Raw genomic sequence first — 19,765 nt, 5'->3', positions numbered from 1 at the left:
AGCATCTCTGGAAAAGATTGTTGGAAAACCATTGCAGGTTTCATCATGAGGCTGACTGAGAGAGTGTGTGTGTGTGTATATATATATATATATATATATATATATATATATATATATATATAGATATATATATATAGTATTTGGAAATTGTGGACATGTTCTTGTTAGTTCTTCCCTCGTGTCTTGAGCTCAGCCTTAGCCTTAGCACTTAGCCTTAGCACTTTGTCCACTTCCTTGTGAAAAACAGTGCGTCTGAGACAGCGAGAAATAAACCAACTGTGAAACTTACCAGCCCAATCAAAACAGCTGCAACTTCTACTGGAACTCTTCATGCAAATCCAAACTCCTAATAATTTTTTTCACTCACTTTTTTCTTTCTTTTCAGACATAAATATGCTGCATACATATATACAATTTATTAAATTGATGAAATAAAATAAAATTTACCAATTTATTTGTTTACATTAGAACCCATTTGGGTGATACATGAAGTGTGTGTGTGTGTGTGTGTGTGTGTGTGTGTGTTTTACATTTGTATTTATTTATAAAATTTTCTAAAGATATGATCTACGTAACTGTTCTAATTATTTCAGCAGACTAACAAATGTCTTCATTCCTTCCATCCTTTATTCATTCGCTCGCTGGATATGTGCAATTGGCAGGATTTTTAAGAGAAATTCTTGAAGCTGGACATAAAACACTAAAGAAGTGTTAGCGTTAGCGTTAGCCGCTTCTTAGCGCTGTGGATACTTAAGTGTTTTCATGAGTGCGCAAAACAAATCACATTTCTGGTACGCAGTGGGAAGCCTCTAGTTTCATTTTTTGATACTCCTTGCGTGGTCGTGTTTTTTTTTTTTTTTTAGTTTAATAATAATAATAATAAAAAGCAATCACGTAATTGGTTTCTGAGGTAAAAAGGATTGCATTCGAACTCGTTACACCCCTGATTACACCCCCTTTTTAACCCTTTATATATATATATATATATATATATATATATATATATATATATATATATATATATATATATATATATATATATATATATATACACACATACATATACACATGGGTTAAAAAAAAAAATATAAAATAATAAATGTTCTCTTCTGCTAAATCACATACACATCCTATAATTATTCTCTTGGTTTAATGTGATTATAATGTGCCTTATGAAACAATTTCCATGTTATAATGCTGTAATAAATTGACTTAAATTCCCTACATTTTGCTTAAAAATCATGCTCCGGTGTCAGTGTCTGCATTTAAAAAGCTGAACTTCAGGTTCTACACTTGGTTCTTTCTTCTTTTTTTTTGTTATCAGCGGTCCACACTTCCTCGTTAGACTCCTCCTCTTAGCTTCTGTGTTGATTCTGCAAATGAAACTCCGTATCACACTTTGTGTCACACTGTACATGTGAGAAGAGGACTGAAGACAAGGATCACCATCACACACTCAACCTCACTGTATGTATCGACTTTTTCTGTTCAGCTTTTTACCACAAATGTACCTCGCCAACTGAATTTTATATGAGATGTCAATAGAAATAAATCTTCCATATATATATATTCATTTGTAATTTGGGTGAAATTGGGGCTAAAACTAGGTCAATTCATGTTGAACAACTGGACAAACTGTAAGGCTTCATTCATTAATGATTTATTGAACATGTGGTTTTGCTGTGTGCAGTGTGTGAGACAGCTTTCTGAAATTCTACGCATAATTCCAAAAATCAGTAAAATAGGTAAAAAATAAAAATAAAAATTTAAAAAAGGAAAAAAAGTTCAGACTACACCAAGGGCTTAGGTTTAAAAGAAATAATCATAATAATAATTTTTTTTTTCATTTATATATAATATATCATATATAATAATAATATAAAATATTTATATATTATTATGTACATTTTCTTGACATTGAACTTTTTCCCCATGGTTTCTTTTTTTTAATACCCCTGACAATGTTATGTTTGCTTTCAAGTTTGATCATAGTATTTTAAAAATGTATTAAAAGTGCAAGGCGGAGACTACACACACTTGTGGTCCACCTAAAAAGAATTGCATTCTGGATCGCATATCGAAACGAAAGCCCTGTAAAAAATTACATGGTACCAATATATTTATGGTGTGTGTGTGTGTGTGTGTGTGTGTGTATATATATATATATATATATATATATATATATATATATATATATATATATATATATATATATATATATACATATATATATATATATATATATATATATATATATATATATATATATATATACATACATACAATCAGCCTGGGTGTGTATAATCATTAATACAGCACAAGATAAATTACAGGTCACAATTTGTGGGGCAAGTTGGCATCCAAATGTTATAATAATAAAAAAATGCTAATTCCCAGGTTTGAGAAAATATTCTGTAGATTCGATAATTACTCTGAATCATGCAAAAAAAAAAACTGCAATTCTTATGTCATTTGCATTCATGAATATTTAAATTGATTTCCTGTTTCATAAATCTTCCTTGTTTTCATGTTTCCATAAATATACACGATGTTCTTTCTCTCTGCCTATTACAGGTGTCTCAATATTTATTTACACAAATGTTCAGCAAAACACAGTACAGTTCAGCTGTTTCCTGTATCTTTAAAACTCTACCAAGTGTTTGATAGAACGTCTGTCAAGCTAACTAACATATCGAGCTAGCATTCAGTCATCAGAGCTTCTTTCCTGTCTAAAGATTTTTGTTCTTTATTTAACCTTCAAATTGAATGTCTTTGCTCATTAGTGAAACATTTACACACTATCACCTTCAAAATAGTCCCTTTGCACACTGACTCATGAATGTCGGTGCTCCCTGTGACTTTGTGTTGGCGTGTAACAAACTAGCCTCGAAACATTTTTGATACAACCTTGTAGGTGAGTTGAGGAGGCCTGGGGTTCAGAGTTCACATTCATCCAAAAGGTGTACAGTAAAGTTTGAGCTCTATAGCAGGAGATCTTCCACCATATCCAACCCATGTAAAGCAGATCTTAATGGAGCTGGCTTTGTGCGCTGTTGTTCTTCTGCCAGAGGACTGGGACGTTGTTAAGATACATAAACTCTATCATGGACTCTATTAAACATAAACAGATATTCAATGAACACCTGAAAGGTTAAAATGGACCATAGTTGCATCTAGTTGCACCAAGAAGATCCAAATCGTACATCATACATATAACATTAACATATAAATGCTTTGCTGACCCCAAAATAAAAGGTCCTGCCATGTCCATGACCATCCCAGTCCCCTGACCTGAACCTTGAGGAAAACCAGTGGGGTGAAATGAAGATGAGAGTTCACCAGTGTGGACCTTGAAATTAGAAGGATCTGGAATGAGTCTGGATGGAGGAATGGTGTCAGATCGGTTGCACTATATAAGTTTGTTAGTGCCAGTTTAATAATTCCCTCCACTCTTCTGGGAAGATGTTTCACTAGATTTTAAAGTGTCTGAACAACTCTGGACAACTGCTAAATGCCACAATTGTAAATGTAATGCTGGAACAGGTTTTGGGTTTCCAAGTTCAAATGAACGGCAAATTTTATAATAACACATTAAATGCCGTCCAGCTTTGTGTTAACAGTTTGGAGAAGAACCACATATGGCAGGAAAATTCAGGTGTCCCATTATTTCTGCCCATTTAGTAGATCTTTGAGAACTGAGGTTGCACACAGTACTGGCTAAAAAGGGTGGCAATAATTATGGTACACTTTTTTTCTTTTTTCTTTTTTTTTTATGGGCTAAAGGGTAAACAGTAAAGGCAATTCTTCAGTCTTTGCTCATAATTAAAAGGGTGCCAATATTAATGAAGATGACTGTAAGCACTATAGTGTACATTTGGATGCTAATAATAATAACACCAAAATATGTGCTTGAAATAGCAAAAAGTTGTACGGTTGTGGTTTATAGAGTACAAACTTTCTGTACTGTGATAACAGTGTGCGTGTGTGTGTGTGTGTGTGTGTGTGTGTGTGTGTGTGTATGTGTGTTAGCGTGTTTGCACAGCAGTGTGACTGGAGTTGACTAAATGGGTGGTGATGCATCTGTAGCAGTTACACAGCTTTCCAGCTTCCTGCTTGTACGCTGCACAGAGCTTTACTCACTCGTTCCTGTTAAGGTCACGGTGTAAATACAGCCAGACGTTTTCAGGCCCCTGAATCCCAGCAATGTGGCAGAAGTTACTCTGAATTTCATACGAGTTTCCGTTTAATGTTTTCTCACAGAGAAGTTCTCAGTAAGAAGACGGCGATTCGGAAGAAACCGTAGCTTTCGCTGACTCGTAACGAAACAGCAGATTGATTAGGTTTTTACAGGATGCACTGAGAACTCGTTAACTGTGCTGGTACATGCAGCTTTAATATAAATACTAGTCATAAGTAATCATTTGTTATTCATTGAGTAGGAATAAAAAGATTAAAGGGGAAAAGAGTAGGATGAATTGATGAATGGATGCATTATATAATGCATGTTGTGGATGGATAGATGGATGGAGGGATGGATGGGAGGGTGGATCGATAGAGATATGGAGGGATACATTGATTGGTGGATGGATGGATGGATGGATGGATGGATGGATGGATACATACATAGTTGGATGGTTAGATGGTTTGATGGGTTAATGAATTGGCATTGATGGAGCAGATGGATGCATTGATGGGTGGCTGAATAGATAAATGGGTGGATAGATAGACGGATGGAGGGATGGATGGGAGGGTGAATCAATAGAGATATTGATGGATACATTGATAGGTGGATGGATGGATGGATGGATGGATGGATGGATGGATGGATGGATGGATAGATGGATACATAGTTGGATGGTTAAATGGTTAGATGGATTAATGAAATGGCATTGATGGAGCAGATAAATGCATGTGGTTCTTCCCAAACTGTAACAACAAATTTGGAGGGACTATTTTATCTATGGATGTGGATGCATGAAATTTTCCCTTCCCTTTAACTAGGAGAACAAAACGTGTTCCAGGTGCACAAAACCTTCCCCTGTGCAAAAATCCAGCTCCATTAAGACATGCTTAACATGGGTTGGTGTAGAAGATCTCCTGCTGTAGAGCTATAAGCCCTACTGAACACCTTTGAGATGTATGTGAACACTGACTCACCTCACCTTCATCAGTACCTGACATTACTAGCACCCTTGTGGCTGAATGAATCTCCACAAGTCTAGTGGAACATCTTCCCAGAAGAGTGGACGTTATTATAACAGCAAATAGTGTTGTCCACAAACTATTTTTCATGTAATGTATACAACATACATTTCTCCTATGGATGTATTTTATCAGTGTGTTTTAAGGAAAAGAAAATATTATGTGTATTGCAAATAATCAAGAGTTCAGATTTCTACTATTTATATCTGGTGTATTTTTTGGAGTCAGGATAAATCTAATGCGTTTCTACAGTGTTTCAGTAGTAGGAAATGTTGCGCAATCCTCTGGGACAGTTGAGAAAGGCGGTATTGAGGTCATTATTAGAATGACTCAAAGTACCTCGTCTCTTACTAAATCATTAGCCGTAACAGCAGGATGTCTTTCATGAATCATTTAATCAGTAAATCCTGAAGAGTTGTGTAATGTGTGTTTATCCATCAGTCTAGGTCTGTACTGAAAATTAAATAATACTGAATAAACTCAGGGTGGGGGTGGAGTGGGTGGAGAAGAGTGGCAGGAGTGATTTGTGATAGAAGAGTATCTGCAAAAATGAAAGGGAAAGTTTATAGGACTGTGGTGAGACCTGCGATGTTGTATGGACTAGAGACCATGGCATTGAGTAAAAGGCAGGAGGCGGAGCTGGAGGTAGCAGAGCTGAAGATGTTGAGGTTTTCGTTGGGAGTGACGACGATGGACAAGATTAGAAATGAGTTTATTAGAGGGACAGCACATGTTGGACGTTTTGGAGACAAGGTGAGGGAGGTAAGATTGAGATGGTTTGGACATGTGCAGAGAAGGGACATGAGTTATATTGGTAGGAGAATGCTGAACATAGAGCCACCAGGAAGGAGGAAAAGAGGAAGGCCAAGGAGGAGGTTTATGGATGTGGAGAGGAAAGACATGCAGGAAGTTGTTGTGAAAGAAGCAGATGTAGAGGACAGGGTGGTATGGAGACGGATGATCTGCTGTGGCGACCCCTAATGGGAGCAGCCGAAAGAAGAAGAAGAAGAAGAAGAAGACTGAATAAACCATTCAGAATGTAATGAAACAGATGGATCTTCTGGTCAAATGTTAATTTCACAATCTACCAGACTTGCATAATAAAATAAAGCAATAAAATACTCTTAGGTCATGCTGGTTTAGAAAAATAGTGAGTCACAACCAGTGTTTGAAATGAACAACCACCAACCCACCAAATGTCGGAAGAAATCAGATGTGGCAGGTAACACCATCAAGTCATTAGCTAATTTCATGAAGTTCATGAAAGGGCAGATTTAGGGCAAATACTCAACTTGTAAATCTTAATGATGTATTAAATACAGCCAAATTGTCAAGTAAGCAACATATCTGGCTAACATGTACATAGTGGTCATTATGCAACATCTAATGGCACTCTGGTTCATTAAGAAATAGCTTAAAGAAAATCTTTAAAAATATAAAAAAGAATTTGGCGATACTTGCCTGGGGTAACCAACCCTCGTGTTTAAAATGAAAATGTTCCCCCAAGCAAATAAGTTCAAGAAAGGAAGTTTTAAAGTCAAGTGGCAAGCTGGGCCTGAATGGCTCATGTGTGAATTGTTAGTTGACTTGGCTAGTTAAAGTTATAAATGGGTTAAAATGTACAATTTTGTAGCAAAATTGGTTGTTGAGTGAAAAGCCTGGTTAACCCTGGCCTCGGGGGGCTTTGCTTGTGTAGAAAGTGGAAATATAGGCACCTTGTTAAAATCAGTTTGATTCATTATGTAATGTTTATTTTTAAATAAACTAATGAATGATTTACAAAATAATGACTTTATAATAATTACTTATTACTTAATAATAGTTTTTTTAAATATTGTTACATTTGTAAAATTAATTGTAAGTAATTCAAATAAATACTAATCAAAAGAAAAGACTAGGCCTGATAGTTATGTATTACATGTATTAATAAATGATGGTACTCATTAAAAAAAATCTGTAGTGTATAATATTTTAAAATTCACCACATTTGCAGAAAAGCCCAAATTCTTCGAAATGCAGCTAGCCAAAAAAAAAGAAATTACCCAGAAAATTAATTGTATTACAGTTGAGTAGCTAGTTTGTAATACCTACTTTTTTTGCGATATCGTTCGGATATGGAAATGAAACATTACTATTAAAATGATAACGCATCCAGCTTACTGTATGTGGACACTTCACAGGAAACACTTGACCCACAATTCCAAACGGATATTCCAAAACCGTGTCTGTGGCTGAGTTTCGTTGGTTATTCACAATGGAGTTTAATAATAGCCTTCGCCTGGGTTTTCATTGTTCAGATATCATCTTACAGTGAGCTTTTAATTTCCGTAACTAGTGTTGTTTAGCCGAAAGGTGTACAGCTTACAACTGCAGGTCAGAGGTGGGAAGTAACGGAGTACAAATACTTCGTTACTGTACTTAAGTAGATTTTTCTGGTATCAGTACTCCACTATTTATTTTTCAGACAATTTTTTACTTTTACTCATTACATTTTTACACAAATATCTGTACTTTTTACTTCTTACATTTTCAAAACCGGCTCGTTACTTTAGTTTTAATCCATTAATTTGGTGAAATATTTTTTTTATTTTAACTGCGCGCCGATTTCAACCGATTTCCTGTTACTGGGTGTCTTTTTCAATCCGCTGGTGTATAAAGTCCTGACTCTCACTCACCACAGATGTAGACTAGTTTATGGAGATCAAATTCAGCAGGAAGAAGGCAGTAAGAAGTTTGGGGTGAACGTGGATGAGACAGAGGGAGTCAGTGATGTAAACATGACTGAGAACAGACACATTTCTGATCATCATCATCTTTTCTCTGCTTGTGTTCTATATGTGAATCTTCAGCCTGGATACATTCATTAGGTAACAACATTTTTAATTAGTTTTGTATTAATATATATATATATATATATATATATATATATATATATATATATATATATATATATATATATATATATATTTGGCTGTCAAATTATTGTAAAATTATTGTAAACGGCACTAAATTTTATTAACGCTATCAATTCAGCGCGCATTTCTGTTTCACCATTTTTATAGAAAATGTAAATACATAAATAAATAACTAAATAAAAAAGAGGCGCAATTAAAACCTTCGGCAAATATATATAAGATATAAAATAAATAAATAAAATCCAGATAAAAATATTTTTAATCAGTAAACTTTTGTTTTATTTCTGCGCCAGGTATCAAATCAAACACCAAATCTGCTATGTTATACACAATTTACCCTCGGGGTGGCGTTTTGTGGGTTTTTCCCTCATAATGGCGACACAAACTTAAATTACTGTCTTTATTGATCGTACAGATAAAAACAATACATCATTCAAATCTGTAAAATGTCTATAATTTTATATATATAAGCTTCCTGACTTGACTTGAAGAGGTGCAGTTTCTCCGGTATCACCTCATTTACTGTCCGTGTGGAAACATAGCAAAGGCTCTTAATGATGTCCACACATCTCTGCACTGATATAGCCTTTATATTTAATCACTGTACATATGCTTACATACATATCACATGCTGTACATATGATGCATGTTTAACACCTCTAAGCTGCCAGTTTTGGGCACCTGAGCAAGCACTTAACTCACTACTGCTCATTTAGTAAATGAGATCATTAAGAGTCACTCGGGATAAACACTTCCAACAGGAAGTGGCTATATCTCGCTATCTTTGTCTCTCTATTTTCTCTATCTAATTGTCTCTGTGTCTCTTTTAGTAAATGTCTCTGTCTCACTGTATATGTTTCTCTCTTGCTGTCTCTCTATTTGTTTCTCACTCTTTCTAAAGCTGTGTCTGTGTCTCTTTGTCTTTGTCTCTGTCTTTCCTGCTTATTTACATGTCTAACAAAGTTTTGAGTTTTGAAGTAATGCCATTAGCGATCTATGATGAAAGACTTTCCTGGTTCGATTTTTACCTCTAGTTTCATATTGAACATTATAAGAAGTTTAAAAAAAAACAAAACAATAAAAGGTCATTAAAATTGGTTGCTGGTAAATCATGGTATATCAGTGATGCAGGTGTTGGAGATGTGGTTCCTGTACCTGAGTCACTTCTCATAGACTTCGAGTAACTGAGAGAATGTACAGAAAGGAGAAGTTTTGACCCTCTATTATCATGATCTAAGAGAAAACAGTGGTCTCTTAACTATAGAAAAACCAAGAGTCCAATAAGCAAAGCTTTGTTTGCCACCCCTCTGGTAGTGTAGTGGTAAGTGATGCGGCCTCTGCTATCTGACTCACCCGGTTCAATTCCTATCCCTTAGCTTTCCTTTAAATTGTTTAAAAGTTTTATAAAAAAAACAAAAAAGGTCCCAAAAATAAGGTTCTTGCAGGAGATCCTGTGGCTCAATTGGAAGAGCTTTACCTCTGGGTTGAGAGGTTGCTGGTTCAAACCCCAGCCAGGACTCAAAGTTAAGAGTGTGGAAGGGACCTAGGTGACCATAGTGAGGAAGGTGTCAGAAATGGCTGCGTGGAAGGTCGGATGTGGACGGTTTCAGAGGGCGTATCCTGAACCAGGGGGGCAATATTCAGGCGTCTGCCCCCCTGGCGTCTGAGAAGCTGAAAACAGGGGGTTATGCAGCAAAAACATCCAAAAAAAGTTTGATCTTAGGCTCCTGACATATATATCCCCCCCCAAATTGTTTAATTTATGTTTTCTCCCTGATCCTGTAACCCAGCAGGTCTTCACAGTCACCCACTCCATTGCTCACCACACACTAATTTCCACACAACTTAGCCAGTGTGGGGACAAGCCAGATTTGAACCAGCAACCTCTGAGCTCAGAGGCAAGGCTTTTACCACAAAGCCATCAAGTCCCACAACTCACCTTCTTTTTTTGGTGGGTTTATCCTTCGTTTCGTGCTGCAAAGCAAGAAATTCTGACCAGAAAGAAACACAGAAAGCAGGATTCGAACCCTGAACCCCACCAACAGCAAAATACCAGTCTTAACCCACTGAACCATCAGGAAGGACACACTGTACCAATTGTTAAAACAGGTCTATCTTTTCTTTCAAACCATCAACACAAGAATTTAATGCTAAAGAAAGATGTAGGAAGCAAATACAGGATAGCAGGATTCGAACCCTAATCCCACTACCAGCGAGACACCAACGTTAACCAGTTGAACCATCAGTGAGGACAGGCTAGGAAGCTTGTTTAGAGCAGGTCTATCTTTCTTTTCAACCCATTAAAAACAAAAATATATCGCTAAAGAAAAATGTAGGAAGTGAATCCTGATCGTGACTGGCAGGCAGAAAGCAGGATTCGAACCCTGAACCCCACCAAAAGCACAACACCTGATTTAACCCACTGAGCCATCAGAGAAGACAGGCCAGGACGTTTGTTTAGAGCAGGTCCATCTACCTTTAAACCATCAACACAAGAATATAAAGCTAAAGAAAGATTTAGGAAGCAGGAACATAACCGACATCGCAACTAGCAGGATTCAAACCCTGATCCTTACCATCAGCGAGGCACCAGCCTTAATCCGATGAACCATGGAAGAGCTTAGACTGGGATGCATGTTTAGATGAGGCACAAGCCTTAAACCACTGAGCGACCGCTGCTTAAAAGCATGTGTGCTTTTTGGAGGGTTCATACTTTGTTTCACGCAGTAAGAAAGAAGGCATGTAGGACTGGCTTTGAAACCGTATCACCAGCGTGGACTATATTAAGGACCATGTTCAGGCACAAGCCTTAACCCACTGAGCTACCACAGAAGTGCTTTTCTTTGGTGGGGTTATCTTTCATTAAAGACCAGGATATCAAGAAATGAATCCAACATAGAAAGGACAGAATTGAAATGTTTTCAGAGTGGACAAGGTCCAGAAGTTTTATTTACCAACACAGCAACCACCAGCTCGAGCAGGAATCAAACTCTCAAACTCATCCTCGTGGGGACCCTGACATTAACCCACTAGGCTATCACATCCATCTATCTATCTATCTATCTATCTATCTAATCAAAACTTCTTTACTTTCACTTGAGTAAAAAAGTATAATCAGTACTTCAACTTTTACCCGATTATTTTAAAACATGAGGATCTGTACTTCTACTTAAGTAAAGGATGTGTGTACTTTTTCTGTGTACGTCTGCTGAAGGTTGGTCCCACCACTGAAGTTTTAGGCCATCTCAGGCCATTCAGACATCTAGTGGAGCATCTTCCCAGTAGATTGGAGGTTATTATAAAAGGGTCAGGTGTCTACAAGCTTTTGTCTATATACTGTGTGTGTGTGTGTGTGTGTGTGTGTGTGTGTGTGTGTGTGTGTGTGTGTGTGTGTGTGTGTGTGTGTGTGTGTGTGTGTGGTAAAAGATGGAAGTAGTAGGTTTTGAAACCCATAAATAATTGTGTGCGTAAAACTGTACAGTGTGTGCGTTAAGATTGTATTTTTTCACTTTCCTCCTACCCCTTTATTTCTTACACCATGAAAGCCATGAAAGCCAAAAATAAGACTTTAACTAAGCAATATTTATATTCCAGACAACATCATGGAGGACTCATGGTCAAGGATAAAGCTCCAGATCATGTCTATATCCACAGCCTTCTCCCATTTGCAGGATTAGTGTGGAGAGAAGTGTACAAGCTGATCGTCTGGATATGCGTAGCAGGCTCTTGGACTTGTACCTGGTCAACGTGTTGACATGTGGGCTGGAGATATGCATGGCCACTGGCACCATTTACATCCCCCCTATGCTCCTGGAGGCTGGAGTGCAGGAGCGCTTCATGACCATGGTGCTTGGTGAGTGAATGTGAGCTGGGTGTTCAGGAGGGATATCCAAACGCTTTAGCGTTAGCATTGTTAATCAACCTGAAGCTGACATTCCTAATCATATTTTAAAGCTCAATTGTTCTACACATGACATTTTGTTGTTTCTGCTGACCTCTTTTCTGGTTTAGTTAAAGAAATTTTCACATTTCTGTCAAGGAATTCCAACCTTTCAAATTAATGTCAACATTTTTCCCTGTTGTCAGAAGGTTTTTCCTTAGTCAGATGATTTGAGTTGCATAACATCTGGTTTTAAAGAGTGCAAATTGCCTACCACATGTGTGTGTTCTTTCAGTTGGTAATTCCATATGAATGTATCATTAATGACCAAGCTTCAATTTGTGTGAAAACATGGAAATGTTCAGAACGAGCAGCAGCACTGATTTATTTTGTATTTGATTTAACCTGGATATATTTACAGATATAAAAGTCCATGTGACTCCTGAATGCTTTATTTATTTCCATTCCCCCTTACTGTGCAGGTGTGGGTCCTGTGCTGGGTTTGATATTCGTTCCTCCACTGGGTTCAGCGAGCGACAGATGGAGAAGTCGTTATGGGCGCCGACGTCCCTTCATCTGGGCCCTGTGTGTCGGCGTGCTGCTCAGCCTTATGATTATTCCTCGTGCTTCTCAAATCGCCTCTCTGTTCTCCGAGCAGCAACATTGTGGGTGCGTTCACTTTACCTAATCGTGTTAACACACATTACTTACGACTAAACGAGTAAGAATGACACCAGATACTTCTATGTGTATCAAATCATCTCTAGTTGGGAGTGCAAAAGTTTGTCTGCATTCACTAAATGTTTTTGTGTAAATTCCTTTATTAATCTTAAGCGTGTGCAAACTTTTGCACTTAAATGCCGTCTTCAAATCTTAACATGCTTCATATCTGTTTGTCTGTCACTTTTGTCCTTATTGCAAACGTTTGTACAACCATGAGTGTCCACTCGGGAAGGTTTACCGATGAATTTTGTATTAAGGGTGTACATATTTTTGCACCAAATTGTCCAGGATATTTTGTGGTATATGTTGGATATGTGATCTATGTGGATATTCCGTACCAGGTTGGAAGTTCTGCTGTTGGTGTCGTCCATCTGTGTGCTGGAGTTCTGCGGTCAGGCCTGCTTCACCCCACTGGAGGCGCTGGTGTCTGATCTTTACCCCAGAGAAGAGGAGAGCCGTCAGGCGTTCTCCATCTACTCCATCATGCTCAGCCTGGGAGGATGCATCGGGTATCTTCTTCCATCCGTGGACTGGACCAGCCTGGGTGCATCTTCTTACCTGGGAGGCCAGGAGGCCTTCATCTACGCTCTCCTCACTGTGCTGTTCCTCATATGCCTCATGACCACAGCCTTTGTCTCGGAAGAGCAGACGGCCGAGGCGGTCCCGGAGTCATCCAGGAGATCTGCGAGCTCGTACAGGGTGTGCTGTTGGCCGTCTGAGTTGTTCTCCAGGGCGCAGATGTTGAAGCGTGCAGTGGTTAGCCTGTTCACAGTCATGCCCGGACTCTGGTCAGGGTGCAGCCACGTTCCCCGGGTGATCGCCAGGCTGTTTGTGGCCGAGCTGTGCAGCTGGATGGCTCTGAATACGTTCGTGCTGTTTTATACAGACTTTGTTGGCGAGGGTTTATACGATGGCGTGCCCAGCGCTAAACCAGGCTCTCATGAAAGACTTCTATACGAGGAAGGTACTGTCTTACCATCACACTCCAATAATATTCACTTCTTTTTAATTTTTAAGTTTTAATCCGGTTCACTGATTACTGCTTTTATAAATAAAATAATTTGTCAATTACTATTTTATACAAACTTTACAAAATGTGGTGGAAAAAAAGCTCTGTGGCTCCAAAACAATGATTACTGTGCACAGCGAAAACAACAAATATAATTTTGGAGTACTTTAATTCATGCATAAAACTAATCTGGAACAACGGCTATTTATTTGTTTGTTTGTTTGTTTGTTTGTTTGTTTGTTTGTTTATGGCTGTTAATAACTAACTAACCAACTAGCTAACTTACTAACTAGAGAGACAGACAGATGTTTTAGTTTGTTTTAAATTTGTTTTTTTTAATGGTTTTTATTTATTTATTTAATCTGCAACGCCAATAAACAAACAAACAGACAATTATTTGTTTTGCACTTTTTTTCTCCTCAAATAATTATTTGTAGTATATTTATTTATTTTTATTAAGGCAAGCATAGAGTCCATCGTAACAGCCATAAATAAACAAACAAACAAATATTTGTTTCGTACATTTCATTTATTTATTTATTTATTTATTTATTTATTTATTTATTTATTTATTCATAATAAGGCAGGTGTAGCAGCTAAATATATTTTTAACAGCAATAAATAAATACATTACATGATAATATTTATTGTATTTAATTTTTATGCAGTATTTATTTCTAGGATATTTGCAAACTTTCCTTCACTAACCAAAAATCATTTGGAAAAATCTAAGTCACTAATGAGAAACTGTGAGTAGGAACCGTGAGAGGAACCGTGAGAGGAACCGTGAGAGGAACCAGACTTTAAATGGACCTCATCTTCTACATAGAGATTCTTAACAATGTGTTCACTATGTGTGTAGGATAGTTATGAGTTTACTGATCCGATTCGCTCAGGTGTGCGTGTGGCCAGTCTGGGTCTGTTCCTGCAGTGTGTGACCTCCGTGACCTTCTCTGTACTGATGGAGCGGATGGTGGCACGTGTCGGTGCACGTGTGATCTACCTGAGCAGCTTGGCCCTGCTGGCACTGAGCACGGCTGTAATGAGCGTCTCTAAAAACGTCATCCTGGTGACGGCGATGGCGGCGGTGACCGGCTTCACCTTCTGCACTCTGCAGATCCTGCCGTACACACTCACCTGTCTGTACCACTCAGATGAGCAGGTGAGAAACGTCACCTGAAGCGTCGCACGGTTCGTCTTTATATTACACATGCCATTTATTTTGTCACGTGACATTTTATTTTTTACATCAAAATAAAAGTTAATTTTATTAATAAAAAGTCACGTACTAATACTGACTTACATATGATACATTTTCGTGCAATTGATTTATTTGAACCAATTTATTGTTTTTTTTTTAGGGCAAATACATTTTATTATTTTTCATACTTTTTTGTTCACAATTTTGAGATTTTCTTTTTTTTTTCTTTTTTCTTTTTTTTTATTAGTAATACATTTTTGGTAATTTTTTTTCACAATTTAAAGAATTCTTTTTCAACTTTTGAAATTTTTTTTTTTTTTTTACATTTTTTGTGTAATTAATTTTTTCACAATTTGTTATATATTAGGGATTTTTTTTTCTTCACTTGATTCTTCTAATTTGCATATAATCTTTGTTTCCATATAATTTTTAAGTGCATTTGTCTCACTCGAGTTTGCGTGACTTCACACATCATCGGATCTTCATAACATGCTGAAACATGCCCTTTTCAGTCATGATGTATTACTTTTAAATTCATTTTTTTTTTTACAGAATTACAATCTTTTTTTCCACCAGGTTTTCCTCTCCAGCAGTAAACCCAAACTCCTCTCCAGAAGGACTGATTTGATTAAATCGACCCATAAGCAGATTTCCGCTGTGCATCGGAACACAAACGGGTATTTGAATGGCCGTGCTGTGATTCCCTCTACCACCAAAGTGGCTCCTTCCTCATCAAGTAATTCCTATGTTTCCCTGGACATGGACACGTCGCTTGACTCCCACCAGCCTCATAGAGGAATGTGTCTGGACTTAGCCATCCTGGACAGTGCGTATCTCCTGTCGCAGGTCTTCCCATCACTCTTCATGGGCTCCATCGTGCAGCTTTTCAGCAGCGTCACCGCCTACATGGTGTGTGCCTCTGCCCTCAGCCTGCTCGCCATCGTCTTCTCCAGCAGGATCGTCTTCACCAGACAGGAAATGGAGAGCTGAAGTGACACGTGAATGCCACAATTAAATAATATATCAAGTGCATTATGATCAGGGATCAGTCGAGCGGTTTCATGTTCACAAAGGATCCAGGAAACTCAAATGCCGTAACTTAGATGTGTGTTTGGTGTTTAAATCTAAAACTTCTGATCCCAATTCTGACCCATGTCCAATCTCACGCACTCCCAAGACAAAGTCTCTCCAATCTCACCCACTTTCGAAGGAATTCTAAACAGTTGTGTCCAATCCTAAAGGAGTTCTTTCCAATCTCACCCACTCCCAAAACAAATTCTGTCCAATCTCACCCACTCCCAAAACAAATTCTGTCCAATCTCACCCACACCCAAAACACATTCTGTCCAATCTCATCCACACCCAAAACACATTCTGTCCAATCTCATCCACACCAAAACTAATTCTATCCAATCTCACCCACACCCAAACCAAATTCTGTCCAATCTCACTCACACCCAAAGGAATTCTAGCCAATCTCTCCCATTCTAAAACCAAATTCTGTCTAATCTATTTGAACGTATTTAAAGCAATTCTGTTGAATCTTGGACATTTCTAAAAGAATTCTGACCAGTCCTGTCCAACAAAACTGTCTAATTTCATCCACTTTCCAAGAAATTTCAAACAATTGTGTTAGCTCCTAAATAAATTCCGAAACAAATTCTGTCCAATCTCTTCCACTGGCAAAACAATCCTGATCAATCTCAACCAATTCCAAAATAAATTCTTTCCAATCTCCCCTACTGCCAAAGGGATTCTTTTGAATCTCATCCAATCTTAAAATGAGTTCTGTCTAATCTGGTCCACTTCTAACTAATTCTAAATGTAATTCGTGTCCTACAAAAATAATTCTGTCCAATCTCGTCCGCTCCCAAAGGAATTCTGACCAGTGTCTGCCACTGTCACATGACTTCTCCCCACTCCTGAAGGAATTCTCATCAATCTCCTCCACTTCCACAAGAATTCTAAAAATCCTTCTCACTCCTGAAAGGACGTCTAACCAATCTCACCCAGTCCCAATTCTGTCCGATCCTGATAAATACCCAAGGTACTTTTTTTGCACTACTATAATTGAGGTTTTGACACCATACCTACACTCCATATACACTAATTCACTAAATGTGCAGTTGTCTAAAAGAAAAAATTTAACTCAGGGTTGTCATCTGTTTTCTTCATGATGAAGAAAGCAGATTTTTTTTTACAATGGATGTTTTACTGCTTATGGTTGGAACGCATCAGAGTAGTTAGTCTGAAGCCGGGATCACACTGTACGATTGTTCATCTTTTTGTGCCATTGTTTCTTGTCAGACTGTACAAACACAATCCCCGTATCACACTGTAGGATCTCAGTTGTCATAAAATCAAACAGAAATTGACGCAACACAAGAAAACGTTTCATCAATCATCAATCCGTGACACGTTTAGACAAAAAAAACGATACATAGCCTTAAATTGCTAATGCTAATAAAATACCCACACACTCCTTTTCCCTCTAATTAGTTTTTCTTCTTGCTGTACTGTCCATCATTTTCCCTGAGGTGGTTTGAAGTCATCACGCTAATCGCGTCATCGGGTTCGGCGCTCCTATTGGTCGCTTTCGAATTACATGCTATGCAGAACGTCCAAGCTGTAATTACTATGTCCAGCCACTAGAGGCTACACTGATCTTTGCTACTTCCTGTAACTGGAAAAAAAATATGGGAGTACAAATCCCATAGTATTGGTCCGAAGAATCCTTCAAGCCCTGTCACTGAAATTTCAACTCCATTTTAAGCTCTTATGTAGAAAATTAAGTCTCTTTATGCCTTTGGATTGTATGAATGTAGAGCTGCTGATTTATTGATGGTTTTTAATTTTCTTTATGATCTGAATGTATAATACAATGGATATTTGTAGAGGTGTCTGTTTATACAAACGTTTTTTATGGTTTTTGAGAGACACCTGCATGTTCCTTTAGTTTATATGCAACAAGCTGAACAATTTACGGTATGAACGCTTTACTTTGACTAAACAAATCTATAAATGTCCAGATGTTCCATTTTATTTTCATTGAAAAATCCAGCATTCAGCTGAAATACTTTTGTAAAACTCGCCAAAGATGTTCTTCAATAGTTGGAGATTTCTTCATGATCCAGTTCCTCCCAGAGCAGTTCAATAGGATTCAGGTGCAGTGACTGAGCAGGTTGTTCCATAATAGACATCACTCCAGACGTCGGTTTGCTCTCTAAATAACGCTTACAGAACTCAGACGTACGCTTTGGCTTATCGTCTTGTACGGTGAATTCGGTTCCCATGAGCCGCAGTCCGGACGGAACTGCATGGTGTTAAAGTATGGAATGGTCACCATGTTGGTTCCTTTCACTTTCTGGAATAAGTCTCCAACATTCACTGCTCTAAAACAACCCCAAACCATTAAACTTCTACCTCCATGTGTGACTGCGGAGGTCTGCGGATCACATCTTCACTCCTGTTCTCCATCGTACACAAGTTCTTCTGTTAGAGCCAAAAATGTCACAATTAGACTCCACAGAACTTTATTTTCACACATTCACTGTCCAGTTCTTGTGTGTTTTACCCTTTTACTCAGCAAGGAACATGCACATGTCTCAAAAACCATAAATGACTCGTGTTTTCACAGTTCTTAAAGACTCTGTACATCCTTCATCAAACCATTAGTTTAGTTGTGTGCACATTTATTCAACCAGGTTATTAAGTTTGTATTATAATAATTATTAATATTTTAATCAATAATTTTATTTGATTAATATGTTTTTAATTTAATTTTTATACATAGTTTTTTCGCACTTGAGGTTTTGTCATCATTCGTATTCCGTTTTTGTTTTTTACCTCAAAAGATCCTGTAAAATTGAAATGGTTGTATGTGCGTTCATGAAGCTGAAGCGAAACCATAGACTTTGATCTGTTTGCTGTTACATTTCAACCTGTTCATACAGAGCGTTGCATAAGTATTTGCTATTTGCTATTTTCTACTCTTTGTAGTGTTACAACTACAAACCCGATTCCAAAAATGTTGGGACACTGAACAAGTTGTGGATAAAAAAGGAATGCAATAATTTACAAATCTCATAAATTTATATTTTATGCACAATTGAATATAGATAACATATCAAATGTTGAAAGTGAGACATGTGAAAGTGAGAAAAAGTTGGGACAGGTAGCAATAAGAGGCTGGAAAAGTTAAATGTACATATAAGGAACAGCTGAAGGACCAATTTGCAATTTATTAGGTCAATTGGCAACATATATAAAAAGAGCCTCTCAGAGTGGGAGTGTCTCTCAGAAGTCAAGCTGGGCAGAGGATCACCGATTCCCCCAATGCTGTGGCGAAAAACAGTTGAGCAATATCAGAAAGTAGTTTCTAAGAGGAAAATTGCAAAGAGTTTGAAGCTCATCATCTACAGTGCATAATATCATCCAAAGATTCAGAGAATCTTGAACAATCTCTGTGCGTAAGGGTCAAGGTCGGAAAACCATACTGGATGCCCGTGATCCTCGGGCCCTTAGACGGCACTGCATCACATACACGAATGCTACTGTAATGGAAATCACATCATGGGCTCAGGAATACTTCCAGAAAACATTGTCGGTGAACACAATCCACCGTGCCATTCGCCGTCGCCAGCTAAAACTCTATATGTCAAAAAAGAAGCCATATCTAAACATGATCCAGAAGCACAAGCGTTTTCTCTGGGCCAAGGCTCATTTAAAATGGACTGTGGCAAAGTGGAAAACTGTTCTATGGTCAGACGAATGAAAGTTTGAAGTTCTTTTTGGAAAACTGGGATGTCGTCACCCGGACTAAAGAGGATAAGGAC

General features: G+C 37.7%; 1 protein-coding gene across 1 annotated transcript; it reads left to right on the top strand.

Moving 5' to 3' along the window:
- The first annotated feature begins 1,401 nt into the window (after positions 1-1,401).
- Positions 1,402-19,005, top strand: slc45a3 (solute carrier family 45 member 3). The gene is made up of 6 exons (XM_083535313.1): positions 1,402-1,467; positions 11,712-11,970; positions 12,480-12,666; positions 13,062-13,684; positions 14,626-14,891; positions 15,507-19,005. Exons 2-6 carry the CDS (start codon positions 11,829-11,831, stop codon positions 15,918-15,920), a joined length of 1,632 nt encoding a protein of 543 aa, XP_083391439.1. The 5' UTR covers positions 1,402-1,467; positions 11,712-11,828; the 3' UTR covers positions 15,921-19,005.
- Positions 19,006-19,765: the final 760 nt, after the last annotated feature.

This window comes from Silurus aristotelis, assembly GCF_946808225.1.
Source record: "Silurus aristotelis genome assembly, chromosome: 29".
NCBI lineage: Eukaryota > Metazoa > Chordata > Actinopteri > Siluriformes > Siluridae > Silurus > Silurus aristotelis.
The sequence above is the reverse complement of the archived record's forward strand: the minus strand, read 5'-3'. Positions and strand labels throughout refer to the sequence as shown.